Source organism: Gavia stellata, chromosome 22 (assembly GCF_030936135.1).
Source record: "Gavia stellata isolate bGavSte3 chromosome 22, bGavSte3.hap2, whole genome shotgun sequence".
NCBI classification, from domain to species: Eukaryota; Metazoa; Chordata; class Aves; order Gaviiformes; family Gaviidae; genus Gavia; species Gavia stellata.
Window position 1 is genome coordinate 2354517 of NC_082615.1, and position 18043 is coordinate 2372559.

Consider the following 18043-nt stretch of genomic DNA (forward strand, 5'->3'; position numbering starts at 1 on the left):
TATTCTGGGCAGGAAATGTGACCAAGTTCACATCACAGCAATCACAAATGATGTTACTACAGGTTTTTTTTTTTTAAACCTAGGTCTGGTGTTCAAATAAATCCACACAAAGGGATTACCAGGTCTAACTTAGCCATGATTCAATAGCAGTAAACTACTGGAGAAAGATCCCATTTCAAGTGAGAGCGACTGCCACTAGCAACTCTGAAGCTAAAAAGGATTTTATTATGGGGATTTGCATGGAAAGAGTGAAAGTACTTCTGTCATTCAACAGTTGTTCAGAAATTAAAGTTCAGAAGCCAACTACTTTGCAAGAATGACAAGTACACATTTTGTGTATATTTATAATGGAAATGTTAGTTCACCAAGGGGGTATTTAAGCACATTCTTTGCACATTCTTCACAAATACCTTCCTCCACCATGCTGCACACCCCAGTTGTGTAGCTAGTCTACATTTACTTAGGTATTTAGTACCTTCAGACCTGCAATCCTTGATCAGATAGGCAGCTTATAAGCATCCCTATCGTCACATTACACTTAACATCTGCAAAAAGGGGACAATATAGCACCTGAAATTTTAACTACAGAAAGGATATTACCCCAGATTTTCAAAAAGAACTAAAACAATCTCGTTTCTTCTTACCTCCCAATCCTCTTAAATCATGGAAACCCCACAGGACAACTGCACTAGCAGAGATGACCTCTTGCTAAGAGATGGAGTGTGTGCATGTGGCCGTTCATGAGCAAGAAGTGATGGGGACTGAAATAGCTCACTCACAGCGGCTTAGCAAACTCATCACGGAAGAGTAGCCTACCAGAGCTAGGTACAAGGTCTGGGTGAAACAGCTCATCTGTTTGACCTGAGAGAACAGTATCAGCCCCTAGGTTTGGTGGCAGAAAATGTTTTCCTGAAAACACTCAACAAAATGATTCTGCAGACAAGCTGTAGGATATTTATCACAGCCTCATTACCAAATTGTGAGCTGCAATACTGGAGGGTTAACCAAGACACCTGGTTTTATTGATGGCATCTGCTGCTCAGAAGCAGCTACTTCATTCTGTCGAAAACCATTTATGTTTCATTTTCCCTCATAATAACACAAACATCATTGGAAAATAATACAGAATATGAAAGATGAGAAATCACTGTACTGAATTACTCAAAACTTTCTGGAGGTAGAGAGGGTAGTTCCTTTGAAACTTGTTGACCACGCTAGCTTTGCTCATTGCATAAAAAAAACTTGGAATGTATTACCTGAAGAGCTGGTTACAAAGAAGATTACTCTGAGAATTGGCTAATGGATAACTGGGTTTCCTTTTTGCCAAGATACCATCAATATGCAACACAGAAACTGGGTGTACTTCAGGACCGCTACAAGTGGAACAACACACTTGGACTCGTAATGAAAAATCCCGTTTCTACCCAGCCCAGAGTCACTGCATAAAGGCAAATGTGAAGACTGATAAGCAGCAAAAAAGACCTCAGATGCCAATTCTTGCTTCCCAATTAGTCTTTATTTCTAGTTTCCCTTTTACTGCAGTGTTTACATTAACATAATTCATGACTATAAGCAATAATAAAAGCAGTCTTGCCTGTTTCTGCATGTATATTAAAATATGCTTAATGCTAAAACTATTCCAGCAAGAGAAGTAAGAAAGTAAGTACAGCAAAATAAACGTTTACATTTTAAAACAATACAATATGTTCTTATTGTCATCAGAGCTTGGGAACACATTATTTATTAGCTGTGCCTTTAAAACTAGATAAATCATCTTTTCTGTCAAATCCAGAAACAAAGTTTATTAAATATTAAAGAAGGAAAATCTACTCTGACACATCCATTGAAAAAAGAAAGTACTACGATAAATACAGTCCAGATGTCAACCTTCTAAAAGGGCAGCACACAGTTTTAGAAAAGTCTACTAACAAACAGGCTTTTCTGGAGTACACAGCAGTAAAGCCTCATACAGTACAGGAAGGTCAAATGCTTGCAATACATTCCTTTTGCTAAAAAGCCCTTAAATCTAATAGCGCGTTTTTTAGAGAAAGTCTTTATGTAAGTTCTCATTCAAAAGCAACACTAATGGATGTTATCATCCCAGTTCTCCTCTCCCTGGAGCTTACAAGTATGCCAAATATTTCCTGCAGGATGCAGTGTTAGATAGCTCTGCTGCCATATACTATAAAAGAATTAGAAGATTTAGGATAAAGTCCTTTTCATTTACAGAAATAATGACTTCTGCATACTTTACTTCTTTCCCAGGAGTGCAAATGCATGAATTATAAAAATAAATTAAAATCTTCTACCTCTATCACCCTGCCCAAAAAAGGTAAACTTAGTAACTCTATGTACAATATTTATGGAATGGAGATGGTATCACGAAGCTAAAGATTAACTTTTTCAAAACCTTGTTTTAATACAACTGAATTAATATGTTACCATAAATTAAACAACTAAAACCCTTGGCTGAGATCCTAGCCTTACTTCAGTCAATGGCAGCTTTGCTAATGACTTCAGTAGGGTCATAATTTCACCTCCTTTATTTCAACCTCAATTCCACTACCAGTAGAAACACAACCTTATGAGACTGAATTGAAATGCTATATCAACTCAGGCCATGGGCTATGTCAAACGGTGCATCCAAGTAAGCAAACCATCTTTAGCAACAGCCTCAAGATGGAGGTATAAGGTTATTTCATCAATTAACTAAAGGATCTCTCCCTTACAAACTATGTTAGAGACAGGTCAAAGAAAATCTGACAATCACTGGTAAATGTATGCAGGATCTAGAGTTAAAGCGCTTTTCCCTAGAGCAGCAAAGCTTCTGCTTTGAAGCAGCTTCAAGCACATTTAAAATAGGAAAAGCTTAGCTAGCATGAGCACTTTAAAGTTTTTACATGGTTTAAAATTCATTGCATGTAAAACTATAGTGTCATTTTCAATAAAGGAAAGTACTCTTCAGGCAAATTTATCTCAGCTACAATTTGGTTAGCAAAAATCAGTGACTGCCTTCTCAACCAGCTGCAATTTTTTTCCCTGAGCAACTTGAGCCCAAATCTTGCACCTAAGTAAAACGCATTTCCTCTGCTGAATAGATTGCCATCTAGAAAACAGGCAAAACAAACATAGCAGGAGACGACTCACAGGTCACAAAGCAAACAGGCAACAGCCAGGAATGGAAGCCCATCCTCTGACTTCCAGGAGAGCAGTGTGCTCTTCCCATACGGCCCACTTTTAATGGTAGTTACCATTCTATGAACAGGTCAAACACCTGCCTGGGAAAGACCTATTCTAAGGGGAAACACTGTTCTAAAGGAAAACAGTAGTGAAACAGTTGCTTTTCGTATCATCAAGCAGGTTTGAAGCATCTACATGTATTCTTGCAATAGTTACAGCACTCAGTATGGCAGGACAAGGCAACACCACCTCTTCCTGAATTGGCAGATGAGTTTCTGGATTTTAGGGAAGTCAAATTAGTTTAAAACTTGCTTACTGAAGGGCCACTGCAAGGACAGGCACCCTTCTGCCACCACCCAGCTAGCCATTAATTTATTACCAGCATATCAGGGGCCACGCAGGACATACAAACTGTAGTGCTGAGAGTCACATAAGACAGAAGGACACAAAAACATGTGTACAAACAAAGTTTTGAAATTCAAAAGAGAGACTTTTCTTCCTCTTGTTACCTATGCACAAAGTCCCTACTGCAAACTAACAATACTTGTGAAGATAAGCATCTGGAATACATGAGGGTGGTCAGCTGCAGTTAGTGTCATCTATCTCATTGCAGGTCATCTTTGTGATTCAAGTTACTGAAAAAACGAACCAAACAAGCCAGTATTTTCCCTGCTAGGAGCCTGGATCACTCAAACCTTCCCCCTGCCCTAGGAGTTTCAGTCTATTTCTATCATTCCTGATCAGCAACAAGCCCTGTGATAGGAAGTCCATCTGGAAGCAGAAGATCCTTCAGCAAAGGAGAAGTGACACCACCACCTTGGCACCTGGGCAAGTTCTCCTCAGTGTCTGATTTCACAAGACACAGGAATCCTGACTTGATGCTCACAGATCCTGTGGCCAGCAATTCCTCGTTCCATACAAAGCAGCCGCTTATATAAGGCACCAAAACATGAAAGTATGCACTTAAATTGTTTGCAGGAGAAAGTAACTGCGTAAGTAAGAGCCCCAACAATGGTCTTTTGTCCTTCTCACAACAGCAGTTGGTAAGAACAGAAGAGACACTTATTCTCAGACACAACTGAGCAGATCTTCTGCTAGTTACAAATTAACAGATATTTATAGTCAAGACCTGTAATTAAAAGGATGTCTTAATCACTTGGCTAATTTTCTGAAATGAAGAGGTATAACAGATAGCTTGGACTAGCACAGAAGAGTCACTAATTGGCTTTACTCTTTACAAGGCTGCTTTATAGCTCCTTCATTTCTCTCTAGATGCTTCACATCATCTCAACACCAGTTGTCCAGGGAATGTTACAAGCTGGATTCTAGCCAGAGGTTGTATACAAAAATGCTTGGTATTTGCTGCTGTTGTCCTTTAATAAGCAGCCTCTATTCCCTCCACACCCCACCACTCCTACTGAAGCCAATTCAGATTAGATATCCTTGTACGGCTGCAAGCATCTGCTAAATGACTGTTTATCAAGCCCAGTCTCAGCTTTGAGAATACCATAAGCTTGTGGTAAGATTCTCCAATTTAGAACATACTAGCTTAAAACAGCACAGCGCAGCACATTTTCATATTTGACTTTCCAAAAGTCGCCTTGCAGCTAAAGACAACAAAGCTAGGCAAGGTTTGAATATCTCTCAGATTCCTAGTATACCACAACAGAAATTTCTTCATCTTGGTCATCGCCTCCAACAGCCTGGCATGCCCATTTAACATCAGCAGACAGCAATAACCAAAGAGAAACAACACAACTTAGCAAAACATCAGCAGCTGCAGCTTCTCAAAGAAAAAAAAAAAAGCCTGCAAAGCTGTTCATTGCAACTTCACATCTTAAAGAAATGAAAATGTGTACAGTGAGATATGTGCGCATTGCAAAGTTAGCGCCGCATTTCTGTAATTGATTTGTTATGGATGCTGGGTTAATACAGGCTGATAGCGTACTTACAAGCTAGCAAGAACACCAAGTTGCTGGAACTACATATATTTTCCTTTCTTTTCTGCAAACTGAGAACTTACAAACAGGACATCCTAAACAAATTATCACTCGCACTCCAACCAAGGGGGAGCGATTAGATGGAAGTTAGTTAAAAGTCTAGCTTCCCAGAGAAGTGCTGGTTTTCGGGGTTGCTTGTTTGCTTTTTATTTGAAAGTTTGATGAACTAAACTACAAAGCAATGGAGAGCTCCAGCAACCTTACAATTTGTTAGTGGTTAGCATCCCAAGATTAAACCATCCAACTTCAAAGCTAAAAAGAAATTATCACCGTTATTGCTCGTTCAGCTCCTCCCATCTCATCATTAACCAGGCAATAATCTGGCTTTCACCAATGTCTGATAAGTTGTCCAATGGATTCAGGAACTGCAGGTGTACGTGCCTGTGCACATATTTGCGTTTTTCAGTTGGTGAAAGGCCAAAGGGCACCTAAGAAATCACATCACTACTGCCTGAGGAAATCAGGGATATACCATGGAGCAGACAGAGACTTTCTGGACATGGGAAAATGACTTTTGGTTCACTCTGAGAAAAGCCTCTCTAAAATAAGTAATTTCATCAAAAAGTTTCTCCTACAAACTCTGTCCCTGGGACTCAAGTATAAACCAATTTACAAGAACAGACGTGGTTGGGGGAAATGGGAGGGAGCACAATGAAACAAATAAAAAAAGATCAGAATAAAGGAAGTCAGTGCATAAATATCTGTAAGATTATATGCCACTAACTCAGAAGAAAGCCTTGTAAACTAATCTCCACAGAAATGCTATAGTCTGTATTCGGTTTCTTAAAAGATGGAGAGTGGAAAGGGAAGAGAACACAAGGTAAGAAAAAAAGAGAAAGGAAGAAGACAATCATTTTATGTTCGGAGACAACTCTTATTTCTACAGCAAGAGCAGGAAGTCATCTATATCATCAAGTCTAGATTGGAGAACTGAATGACAGCCACATCAGCTGGCAGTCTGAGTAATACCCTTCTGAAGAACCAGCTTCCATGTTAGGTGAAGGACAACATGTTCTGCTGAGACAAGCATCCAGAGAATGCAGCAGCGGGGGGGGGGGGGGGGGGGGGGCGTGTATTAAATTTGACTTTGAGAAAATACTACTAACTAAGATCACCAGTTTACGCAAAATTCTCATCTTTAGGGCACGTCAGACCCCAAACTCCTTGTGGAACATCAGCAGGTGATGAAGTTGAGACAGGAAACCTTCAAGTAATCCCACTACCTTCAAAATAATCAGATGTGATTAGAGGTATGCTTAGAGAACCATCATCTATCAGGCTAGCACACTCCACACAGTGTGTTTAGATGAATGCCTGTATCTGCAGCATTTCAATGGAATGCAGAGTATTCTTCAGCACAGTTCTCTTTGAGGAAAAAAAAAAATTAAGATAATTCTCAGCAAACCATATTCCTTGAGAAGTTCCACCTGCATGCATGTTCCCTCAACGGGTATACTGCCTGCATACTGTCCTGTCATGCAAACAATGACTACTCTCTACCAAATGCTGAACCATCCTGGACCATTACGCACTGTTATTCCTGCGGCAAAGTGTAAACAAATCTCCAAGTGTCTACATAATACCTGAGATAAGAAATTCTTTAATGTAGCTACAAAAGTGGTTTAACTATGCTAGAAAATACACTAAATAACACCCTTGCAGTTTCATGACTTGCCTGGACACAGCTAGCCGTTTACTAGGCTAGTGACTGCATGAAGGTAACTGCAGTCCTTTCAAGGGAAACAGATTGGTATTTCCTAAAGATCCGGACAGGTCAAGACAACAAAAGTCTCAACAGCAGATTTAAGTTGCACACTTTCATGCCTAGGGTAAAAAAATACCATGTGTACCAGATATGAATCAGGATTCAGTTGTCTGTTGAGTCCAGAAGGATCAAAAGCTTAAGGTCATCTTGCAGGTGAGGTAATAACAAAATTGAAGACAAAAGAGTTTAAAGGTTTTCCAAGGTAAGTGTGAATGGACCAGACATTCACTAAGTTAGAACTAAACAAAGGAAGGCATCTGGAAGAAGCACAGAGACGGTCTTTGAAGAGGAAGAACTAAAACCAAACCCAAAGGCTTGAAATAGCACCAATCTTACAACTAAGAATGCCCTTGAGAGCAGCACTCCTGGCTGTCAAGAAAAAGAGAGCTAGATCCAGAGACCTGGTAAGGCATCATTCAAATACTATTACTTGAGAGCTGATCTGGCCCCCTACACTGAAGGCCATGGAGGATAAAAACCCAGGAAACTTGATGAACTAGAGATAGGGAGAGACAGGTGAAGATGCTAACCAGACAGACCTTTATCAAGCAATGGGAGAGACTTATCTCCAGGCTGTACATAAAGACAATTATGGTCAAGGCAGTCAGAGACAGCAGAATGACAGGCACACCACAACTGTCCACTCAGATGAGTGCACAAGTCAAGGGATGTTGTCTTTCTCACAAGCTGGCTTGAACCGCTCCTACTGGGGAAAAGAAAATGTATTCTGAGGACTTTCAGCTCTACTAAAGATCAGGGTCAATCCGGTGATCCAGGTCCTGAGACAACAAGTTTGGGATGAGAAGATGTCTCAAGCCTTTTATGAACTGCCAAAGGCGTTTCTGAAACCACCTCTGGTGCGGTTAAGACACACTCCTTCCACCTTATTTATTCCTGCCTTAGTCTAAGATTTGTAAAACCAGTGGCACGGAAGGGAAACAAACAGTTTAACTCTTCACCACAGAATCAGCAATGCAATACAAGTCCTGGACAGTAGCCCACTCTTGAGCAAAACATGAGGCCTCCTTTTAGCCTGCTACACAAGGGAGATTGCCATGGCCTTGTCCCATTCATGAAGAAGATTTAACATCCCAGCCAGCCAGATGTCAAATACTGAGTTTATAATGCAAACCTGACAAAAGAATACAGCTCCCCCATGAAGCTCATGGGGAAACCATGTTAGGGACAGTACCGCAGCAGGCAGCTGTCTTCATAGTCTATTTGTTCAAAAGATACATGCAGGGGAATACAAATGGTTTTGATTGCACTTCTCTCTGAATTGGACACAGAGCTGAAAAGCAGCTTAAGACAAACTTATTTTAAGAGGAAGGTGTTTATTAACCTGAATAGCAGCCTGGTAACCCCTACTATCCCTTTTTATAGTCGGCATTTAAATGGTGCTGATGGTTAGACAGCAAGGTCTCCTGGGCTATGCTGGAACTTCGATGTTCAACTTTATGACAACAGAAACAACTTGGATCCTAGCATCTATCCCATCATGTGTCTTCATATTCTCAAAAGGTAAGACCTAGACTGGATGTTCTTTGGTCCTGTACGTCCAGTTTGGAGATATGATGTCTTACCGTTCATAATTTTGAGGTCACAGATCTGTCTACATTATGAGGAAATTCGTATTTCCTTGTAAACCACATTCAGTGACATTGATCTTTTTAACCTTGTTTTTCTTTATGCTGCTGTGTAAGTACTTCAGTAAGAAACACAAGTTAAAGCAACAAGACAGCCAATAGAGCCTGGAATCTGTTGCTCAGAAACACAGCTTTATTAAGACTGCCACACTTCTGTTAAGTGTAGCCTTTAACACTGGTACAAACAAGAAAGGGAATTAAAAGGTAGCAAAACTTGTCCAGTGTCATGGTACTAATAGTTTCAATACTTAGTTTTGTGATATGATTCCAGGACAGTATTGAAATACTTTGGAGGTGTATTGTTCACTGCTTCTCAGCACCATCTTCTGAAATTTTACATGCAGTAGTAGATTTGTCACCAAGTATTTCACATGTCCAACAGAAAAGATTTCCTCAGGGCCATCTCTGAGGGTCTTAATATTAGGACGGCACTCAAAACAGTTCCCAGCAGCTCCAGACTTCAATACTGGATATGGATATTGTCACATTCTCCTGAGGTCTGACTGTAAGGATGTGTGTCCATTCCCCTCACCATCATCTGGAAGCAAACTTATCTCTGCAAATGGATGTACAGCAAGCAGCTTATCAACTGCCTAGCCAAAATGTGGAACTTATCACAAGATCCAGATATTTCATGACGTGTGCTATACTGATATAAAACAGGGTTCAATTGTCTATTCAGGACAGAAGGATCAAAAGCTTATGGTAACCTTACAGGTGAGGTAATAACAAAATTGAAGGCAAGAGAGCTTAAAGGCTTTCCAATTTGCAAATGACCAGATCAGACATTCACTAAATCCTGTAGCACTGCCATTCCAACCTTTGTGGTCTCAGCTGACCATGTAAAGGAGTGCAAGGTTCATGTATAGGCACAAAACATGAAGCTACTTCAAAAAAATTCACCTGGGGCAAGCACATACTGTTGAAACATCCACAAACACTCAAGAACAAAGCATTTCTTTTTGTTCTGGGATCCCATCCCTGCTTTGAGGGCTGTTTTGTACATTGCACATGAAGTAGTCATCACATGAAAACAGAAGTCCTACTAAGAGCAGGAACCACAGACTTAGACAAGCCTGTGTTAAATGGATCATCTTTTATCTTAGTTACAGAACTGTATTTCATTCTGTGTCCTTAAGCCCTGTGAATCTTGCATTCATAGTTCAAAAAAGTGTGGCTTGAAAGGATCCACCTTCAGTCTTGCATACAGTCTGATAAGGCGCTTTTGTAGGAAGCAGGAGATGAAGATTTGAATCCCTTCATGTCAAGAAGGAAACTGAACCCAGGTCTCTTTCCAGCAATTAATCTAACCATCGAGCTATTTCGGGAAGCAGGCATCCTCACAAACTATGGCCTCAATGCAGCTGGCATGCACTGGCACAGACTATGGTCAACTGATCACATAACCAAGTCAGAGGCATGCAAGCCACGTATCTTCCATCTCTCCCTCAGATAATTGAATACGTTAAGTTATACCCAAGACTGCTAACTGCAAGCAGTTTCAGAATGGAGCCAAGGTGTGATTTCACAACACAGATGAACCATGCTAAGCCCCAGGCTGCTACCAACAGGGACGGTTCCCCTCCTGCATGTTCCCACCTCCTGCTTCAGGCTAGCACTCCTCTGAGCCCAGAGAGTGCAGACCCAAAGAACTAAACTTCTGAAAAGCATCATTTTGTGGCAAGGTCAGTTTTCTGCCAGCTTCGCTCTCCGAACTAGCTTATGTTGGCTGCCAACCCCCAATGCTAGCACAAGAGGCTGCAGAAACACACAGCCTATGTGGGAGAGGAAAGGAAAGTGGACCACCCCTTTTAAGAGTAGCCCAAAGATAGATCAGCTCAGTCGTGTCATAAGCCTAAAAGCACGTTCGTACTCTTCTGACTACCCTACCATTGCATTTCCAGATCCCAAAGAAATTTAAGCTGAAGCTAGAAGTTTGCTCCTGGGTGGGGCAAATTCAGGTGCACACAGAGAAAGCAAAAGGAAACCTCAGTGTCAACTTGTTCAGAGCTCTCCTGTTTGAAGCAGATCCAAAGCTAAGCTGTTGCTCAGCAGGGTTTCCAGACCAACTTTTCATTCATGTCCCCCTCGGGCGCTATACATTGTGTAGTTACAGCACAGCATTTCAGCAGATGTACACTTTTTAAAGCTTTGTTTCTGATTTAGATCTCTTGACTGACATTTTTAAACTACATTTCTTAAATGGCACATGCCTATAAAACTTTCAATAAGGTGAATTACAGTATTAAAATAATATATCCCCACATTAAAAATCATTTCATGCTACATCTTTAACCATTAGTCACTGCCTGTCAAGATTAAAGACCAAGTTTTGACTACTACAGTTGTATCAAAGACCCCTTCCACAACGCAGATTTCAAAAAATGCCCAGATGAAAAGTGTTCACTTACGTGCAGAGAATTGATTGGTCCTCACGGTCTGCAAAAAAAAAAAAACAAACATGGTTATAGTTTTTTGTTTATACTGTCCTGTAATTTGCAAGACAGTTTCTTTTAAATGAATATTTTAAAAATTCAGCTTTAGGAGACTCTCAAGCAATTTTGATAATATCCCTTAAATGTTCCAGTTCTCTCTCACACACACACCCCTCAGACAACTGCTCAGACATTCCTAAAAGTTCTGCCATTTCATAAATTTAACCAAAATTTTGGCTTAATTATAATAATAGTCCATGGTAATCTTTTTAACCCTATTTTCAGACAAAGCTGGCTGAACATCTTTTATTCTGTATTCACCCTTTCCCAGATTAATCAAATTCTTTAAAATCTTTAAGTATTAAGCAAGGGGGAAAAAAAAAAAAAAAAACAGTTTCTAGTACACAGTAGTAATGACCAGATACTTGGAAACAGCACTAACATCTCCAGCAAACAACTGCTTTACTCAACAGCTTTTTTTTTCTTTAAATGAACATGCAAGCCTAAAATGCTTCCATAATTTAGCTTATTCATTAAAGACTTGTCAAAAGGACGTCCAGGGAAATACTGAACAGAGCTGAACTCCGCAATATGGGGCGGCTCAGCATTTGTGACACCCACTGCCACACTCATGACCTGAGTGCCTGAGGGTCAGTTATACCCTGCAAGAGGTATTTCATAATTACAAGATCTTTATAGAATGTTTCAACATCATACACTCTATACTAAAAATTATATAATCAAAACTTTCAAATATACCTGCAAAAAAGTAAAACATTTCAGTTAAAGGTGTTCTAAAGGTGTTGTCCACCCCCTGTTTGAGCCAGGATTTTCAATGAGTCCAACATCTTTTTCATAAATCTTTTACACTTCAGCTGTTTGTCGCTAGCTCCAGAAGAACACAGTTGCCTCCGGCAAGCTCAGAACTTCAAACAGGTTTTCTGTTCCGATTGGTAATTTGTAATGGATTACATTATAACAAATAAAATCAAGTTTTATTTTGTTCAAGTGTAAAGCTCAAGACTACATGTTAGACTCCTTGCCACTCTCCACGTCCACCCCTTCTCCTTGAACACGAGGCTCTGATGGACCACAGAAAGAGAGCAATTGGTATGTGATGATCATTATTCCTTCTAGGACACAGAGTTCAATACTAGCAGGATGAACAGGCAGCTTCAGTTGCTACAAGGCGGCTTCCCCACATGCTTAACAGGTTTGAAACAGATCTATGTCCATATATACAACCTCAATACATTTATGACCATTTCTGGTAAGCAGAATAATGTAAACAACATTTCACATTGTTTCAAAATAGGTCCAGAAAAAACTATTGCTAAACTGAATTGCAAATTACTGATGAGTTTTGCAGACTGTATGAAACCAGTCATCCTACCTATGTAACGAGCCGAGTTCATAGCACTGTTGGATAACAATTAGTATTGAAGCAGAATTTCAACTTTAGCTAGGTAGCATGTAAAAAAAAAAAACAAAACAAATCCAACAGTGAGCTGTGTTTGCCCCCATTACTCTGCCTGATGAACAACCCAGATACAAAACCAGTTCGTGTTCAGCCACATCAGCTCCCTGAGCAGGCTTGCCGCACAACAGCAGAAATACAAGTTTCAGCACAGACAGGCAGGACTGCCCATGGGGGCAGAGACAAAGATACCTGGATTTAGATCAGCACAGGCTGCCAGGGAGCCTGGCAACCAGGGTATACAGCCAAAATAAAGACAGGCTGCTGTTGAACGGGCAATAGCGTCCCATCCCCTTCCTCCAACTGTACCAGCACTCATGTCAGTGTAGCACAGCCAAAGGGTGAGCAGAAAAGCTGCCCAAACTGAATTTTGATCTTATTTGTGTTGAGCTGAATCAGTGCTCTCAGACACTGTACAACTGTACAAAAAACTGTACTGGCAAAAGGGAGACCTGAGAACCCTTTCCTAAACAGCAGCCCCAATTTACCTTAGATCAAAAGGCTATGTTTATACAGACAACGCATCTAAAAAAGCAAACCAGCTAAAAAAGAACTGGTCTTAGCAAAATATAGCTATTTTAATTAGTTTATAAATAGAAAGTTTGAAGGACGTGAAGTTAAGTATTTCAAAGGAGGCAGATGCTACTGCCTATTGCCACAGCTGGCTAAACCAGAGGCTTGTGGACTGCACCACTGGCAAGTTTTAGACTACATTTTAACATCAAGTATGACAGAAAATATGAGGTGCTTTCTGACTGAAAAATGTTAAATACGTGCAGACAGTTGTACTTTGAACTCCTTGTACTAGCTTGTTCAAAAATGGCAAGAAATACCAGTGATCCTCTTACCCATTGTGCAGACAAACTGCATTGGGTTGCCCTTCACCAGGAGCGCAAGTGAAGTGCTGCACCCCTGGGACTATGTCCTGCAAGCAGATGTTAGCTCCAAAAATCCTACCTATAGGGTAACAAACAGAGCAGAATGATTGCAGTAGGAGAGCAGAAGAATATTAGAGTATTAAGAGTTGGAAAGAAAATAAGATTCAAGAAGTTGGTGATACTCCCGACAAGACTGCAGGGATGGTGCTGTATCATTTCCTACATCTGCATGATGTATAGCAACTCCTGCACAGACACACCAAAAAAAGGAAGGGGGGAGCCTGTGACTGCAAGAAATGAAAGCTGAGCCCAGGCAAAAGCAGTGGGAGCATGACAACAGAAACGTTAAGAGAACACTCTAAAAAAGTTTATGTTCTTCTGGTTTTGCTATACAGCCGCTGGTCTTGCAAGTCCTATCAGGAATAACTTTCTGGTACCAGCAGAAGACAAACCCCAGAACTCTGGCAGTCAGATGTACCATGTGCACAGCTGTCAGCATAAACTAGAAAAAAGTGCAGCTTTCTGACCCTGACCTGTTTCCAGGGGTATCTGACAGTGACCCATGCACTTCACAGGCAGCTCCAAACACCAGCAAACTATCAAGATAACACAGGACAGTACAAATCATTTGTTCTTTTAGAAGAAATTGCTGAAGGAATGCCAAGTTGGTACCATGAGTGGAAAGTTAGTATTTCCTAGCGTTAATATTTATTGAGACATTTTCTAAAGTGACAACTTAATTTTTCCCTTTCTCACTTCCCAAGAAAAACTTCCCTCTGTAATTTTGTCATTGTAGCTAGGCTGTTTTGTCAAAAAATAGTCTCCTCTAAACCATCTGGACTCTGAACCTTACAAACTATGAAAGCAGAAGACAGACAACAGCAAGCTTCAAGTTTTAGCCTTCTGATCACTTACTATACTAATGGCCAGTTCCAGCATCTAGCACTCAAGTAACAGTAACAAAAAGTTACAGCTTGAAGGCTCAGGATGCTGCTTTATGCATTGTCAGATGCCAGATGTCTTTTGTCCCACAACAAAGAGCTGAGTCTCTCCAGACTCATTCTGAAAAAGACTGTGACAAAATGACTGACATGGAAGAGTTATTTATGGTTTGCATGTTTTGATTTTCTCCCCCCCCAAATAACACAGCTGTATCTGCAGTCTTGATTTCAAAGCAGCTGATTCCCTTCCTAAAGACTCCTTAGAGCACTAACTATATATCTGTTAGCCTGTCTTTTGAAAGAACTGAGCTCTTAACTGGCACTTTTCCCAGATTTGTTATGAGGGGCAGGGAAAAAGCACTAAGCTTCTCATCCTTGGACATACTTCTCAATAACACTTTCAAAAAACTGTATGATTCTGTGACCCACCTTCAACCTGAAGGACAGCAGGCAGCCCACAAGACAGAGGGGGTTTTTTATGACAGAGAACATGTCTAAGTCTTAAAAGTAATCTGCCATCCTTTGCAAAAGTTTTAATAGCAATCTTTTTTATTAAAGCCACAGAGTTTTGAGGTGGTTTTTCATGGAAACCTAAAAATATGTAAAAACTAAAGTGTTTTCCAAGTAAGTTTTGTGATTCTTAAGAACAGACCAAAAACATCTCTCTCTAGCAAAATCTTCATGCATAAACATCACTCTAACATCAGACAGATTTGTAGGAATAGAGAAAGACTAGACCAATTCAACAAATCCCCTGGGATTTATAAGCAAATTGCAGCAGTAAAAAGGAGAACAAGTTGGCAGACAATCCTCATCTCCAACCTTTAGAGCCACTGAAATAGGAAATACAATAAATTACTCTTACGAATAGCATTAGCAATTTTGACATCAGTTGCCTCTGTTACTCCATACAAAGAGTGAGAAAGTGCATTGGTCTGGAATCATTGATACTCTGAACAAAGTCACAACAAGTTCGTTACATTTTAAGCACAAAAGTAGACTACTTAGGGGGGAAAAAACACCTGTAAGATGACTTAGATAATACAACTTTTGCTATCAGCATAAATATCTTTCAAGTTACTCCCATATAACCCAATACAGTTTCATTATAAGGCTGAGCCAAGCTAACAACTTCCAGTCTTTTAGGAAAAGATATATCACATTTCTGCCATACCATCAGCACAATTTCTATCCTTCGAGCAGACTCTGCTCTTCTGATCATAGGTTAAAGCGACTCAGCTCACTAATCAAAGATACTCAGTAAGTCAATTTAACTCAGTCAGATGAATATAAGCATGAGGACAAGTATGTGGTAGGAAGGGATGAAATAAGAGAACCAACATCTTAATTCAAGCTATGTCATAAGACGAACCCTTTGGTTTTAGAACAATATAAAAGACCCATTGGAATCTATTACTTCACTTTAGAGATGTACAGCTTGGATTTAAATATATCCCAAGGTCTTCAAAATACACTGAAGACCATAGCATTCAAGTTGCACAGAGAAGGGTTACTACAATATTCCTAATTTGAAAAACAAAGTTCCAAAATTATGCAGAGTCTATGGATAAATACGAAGTTTGATTTTTCTGCTTATGAAATAAGCTTTCTATAGGACTAGTATGTCCTTTTCAATGGAATAATTTGGAAGCACAAAGGCAATACGACCTGACACTAGCCTTAAGCTGAAGCTCTCCCGCTGCTGTAATTCAACTTGAGCTGCCATTGATGTCTCTCCTTCCCCTGTCCAGTTTCACCATCCCATTCCTCCTTTGAACCAGCAGCCGATTGTGCAGATGCATCTGAGGCTAGTTCACATAGCTGATGGAACCAACAAAGTTCAGTTTTTAACCAGATCAGCTCCCTGATTCAGTTTATAATACAGCCACACGAACACTGGAATTAGTGTATGGAAAGCAAGAGAACTACCTCTTGTACCAGCTACCCATACTCTGGTCACTCTAAAGCTACCGCAAACACATACCCCCCAGCTCAGGTGAGCTGCAAACCATTCCCAACCAGGTAGCTGCTGCCAGAAGAAGGTGCCACCTCCTCCATCCCCAGCATACATTCACACTGCCTCCCTTGAGCCAGGGAAGTCATACCAGCAGAAAACTAATCCTGTCAAAATATATTAAGGGTGGGGGTGGGGAAGAGCAGTCAGCACAAGGGAGATAGAGCAACAAATAGCCGGAGTGGGTCTTACTCTTTTAGCAGTGGCTAATCATCAGATTGGCTTACACTGTATCAAGCTGTATATTCAGCATCTGGAAGTATCAGACTTCGAAGCATTTCTCTCACTCTTGCTCTCCTCCTTCTCTTGCATCCACCCAAAGGAAGACCGACTCTCACACCTCAAGGCAAGAGTCAGCAGCTGTGCTTGACACCTAGTACCGCAGAGCTGAAAGACATCTTACTGATGCAAGAAGCAGCAGACACATTGGGGAAACCCAGTCATACAACACTGAACAGTACAAATGCTTTGAAGAGAGGCCAAGGAGAATTACCAGAATACAAGAAGGACAACAAGAATTACAGTTCTGAAAGCCATTTTTCCCTACACTCTCTTAAACCTATTTTGCTCTCGTCTCCCCAGAGGAATACGCTCTGGGGACAGCAATTGGCAGCTCCTCAAACAAAACTGTTGCTTGGCTGCAAAAGAGTTGCCGTGTTTTCCTGTTTGAAAATCCAATAAGAATAGATCCTGATGTTTACCTTACCATGTATATATAATAAAATGCATGAAGTTTTGACTGTCAGAATACAAAACATTTTACTCCACATCCCTTCTCTCACGAAACTGTGGAAGGATTTTCCCCCCCTAACAGGGATTTTGTTAGGTCTAGTCTGTTAACTCTGAGGAAGGTTCCAGATGTACATTAAACATATTTGTTGGATAATTAGTTCAGCCAGGATGTTCTGAAAAGTCGTAGCTCAAAGCTATAGAGTCTGTCTACAAAAGAATTACTGTATTTTAACAAAGCAGCTTTTCTTAAAAGCATGACTTAGTTCTGCTTTGGTCACACTATAGTCATTCATAAATTGATACAAGATAATCAAACAGAAAAGGAAGAATTTGCTTCAAGTTTCCCTCCAAAACTCAAAGACAGTAGCATTGCAAGCACAGAAATTTTATCACAGAACAGAGTTTACAAGTAAACAGATGCCCACCCTCTACAACTGTCTTTGCTCCAATTGCCCTTTCCTATATTGACATTTTAAGCCTTGCAAATGCCCTGATCTGACTTTATCCATCATGATTTGACTCAGAATGAATGGAAGCAGCCATTTGGAGCTATCCCACACAGTGAACTGCCCAAATAGAAAGCCATTTTTTGAGCTTAACACAAATATGCAAATCTATGAAAACAATTCCACAGATGTATTACCTGCTTTCAGATTTAACGTATCTCTGATTAATTTGACAGCAACTACAATTCTTGTCAAACACAGTAACTTTGATACAAACATTGCCAGTCTCACAATCCCACCACCCTTCCTATAAGCAACCCTTTTGCATCCAGCCTTTATTTAGGTAAGAACATGAAGTAAGTGTGCCAAGATAAAAAGGTTAGTTCTAGAAAAGCAGTGAAAATGGATGTATGGGAGTATTAAACTGCTTTCCTGACTCAGGTTGAAGAAAAAAAAAAAAAATCTATGGGCTACTACCCATCCAGCCATCAGGAAATTATGGAGAAGGAAGTGATTCTTATTTGCAGGT

At 40.3% G+C, this 18043-nt stretch overlaps 1 protein-coding gene across 1 annotated transcript in view; it reads right to left on the reverse strand.

Moving 5' to 3' along the window:
* The window catches only part of MYH10 (myosin heavy chain 10), a 104270-nt gene that overhangs the window by 54756 nt on the left and 31471 nt on the right, over positions 1-18043 (reverse strand). Inside the window, exon 4 of the mRNA XM_059828138.1 lies at positions 11003-11030. Coding sequence (XP_059684121.1) covers positions 11003-11030 — 28 coding nt within the window. The remainder of the gene's footprint in view (positions 1-11002; positions 11031-18043) is intronic.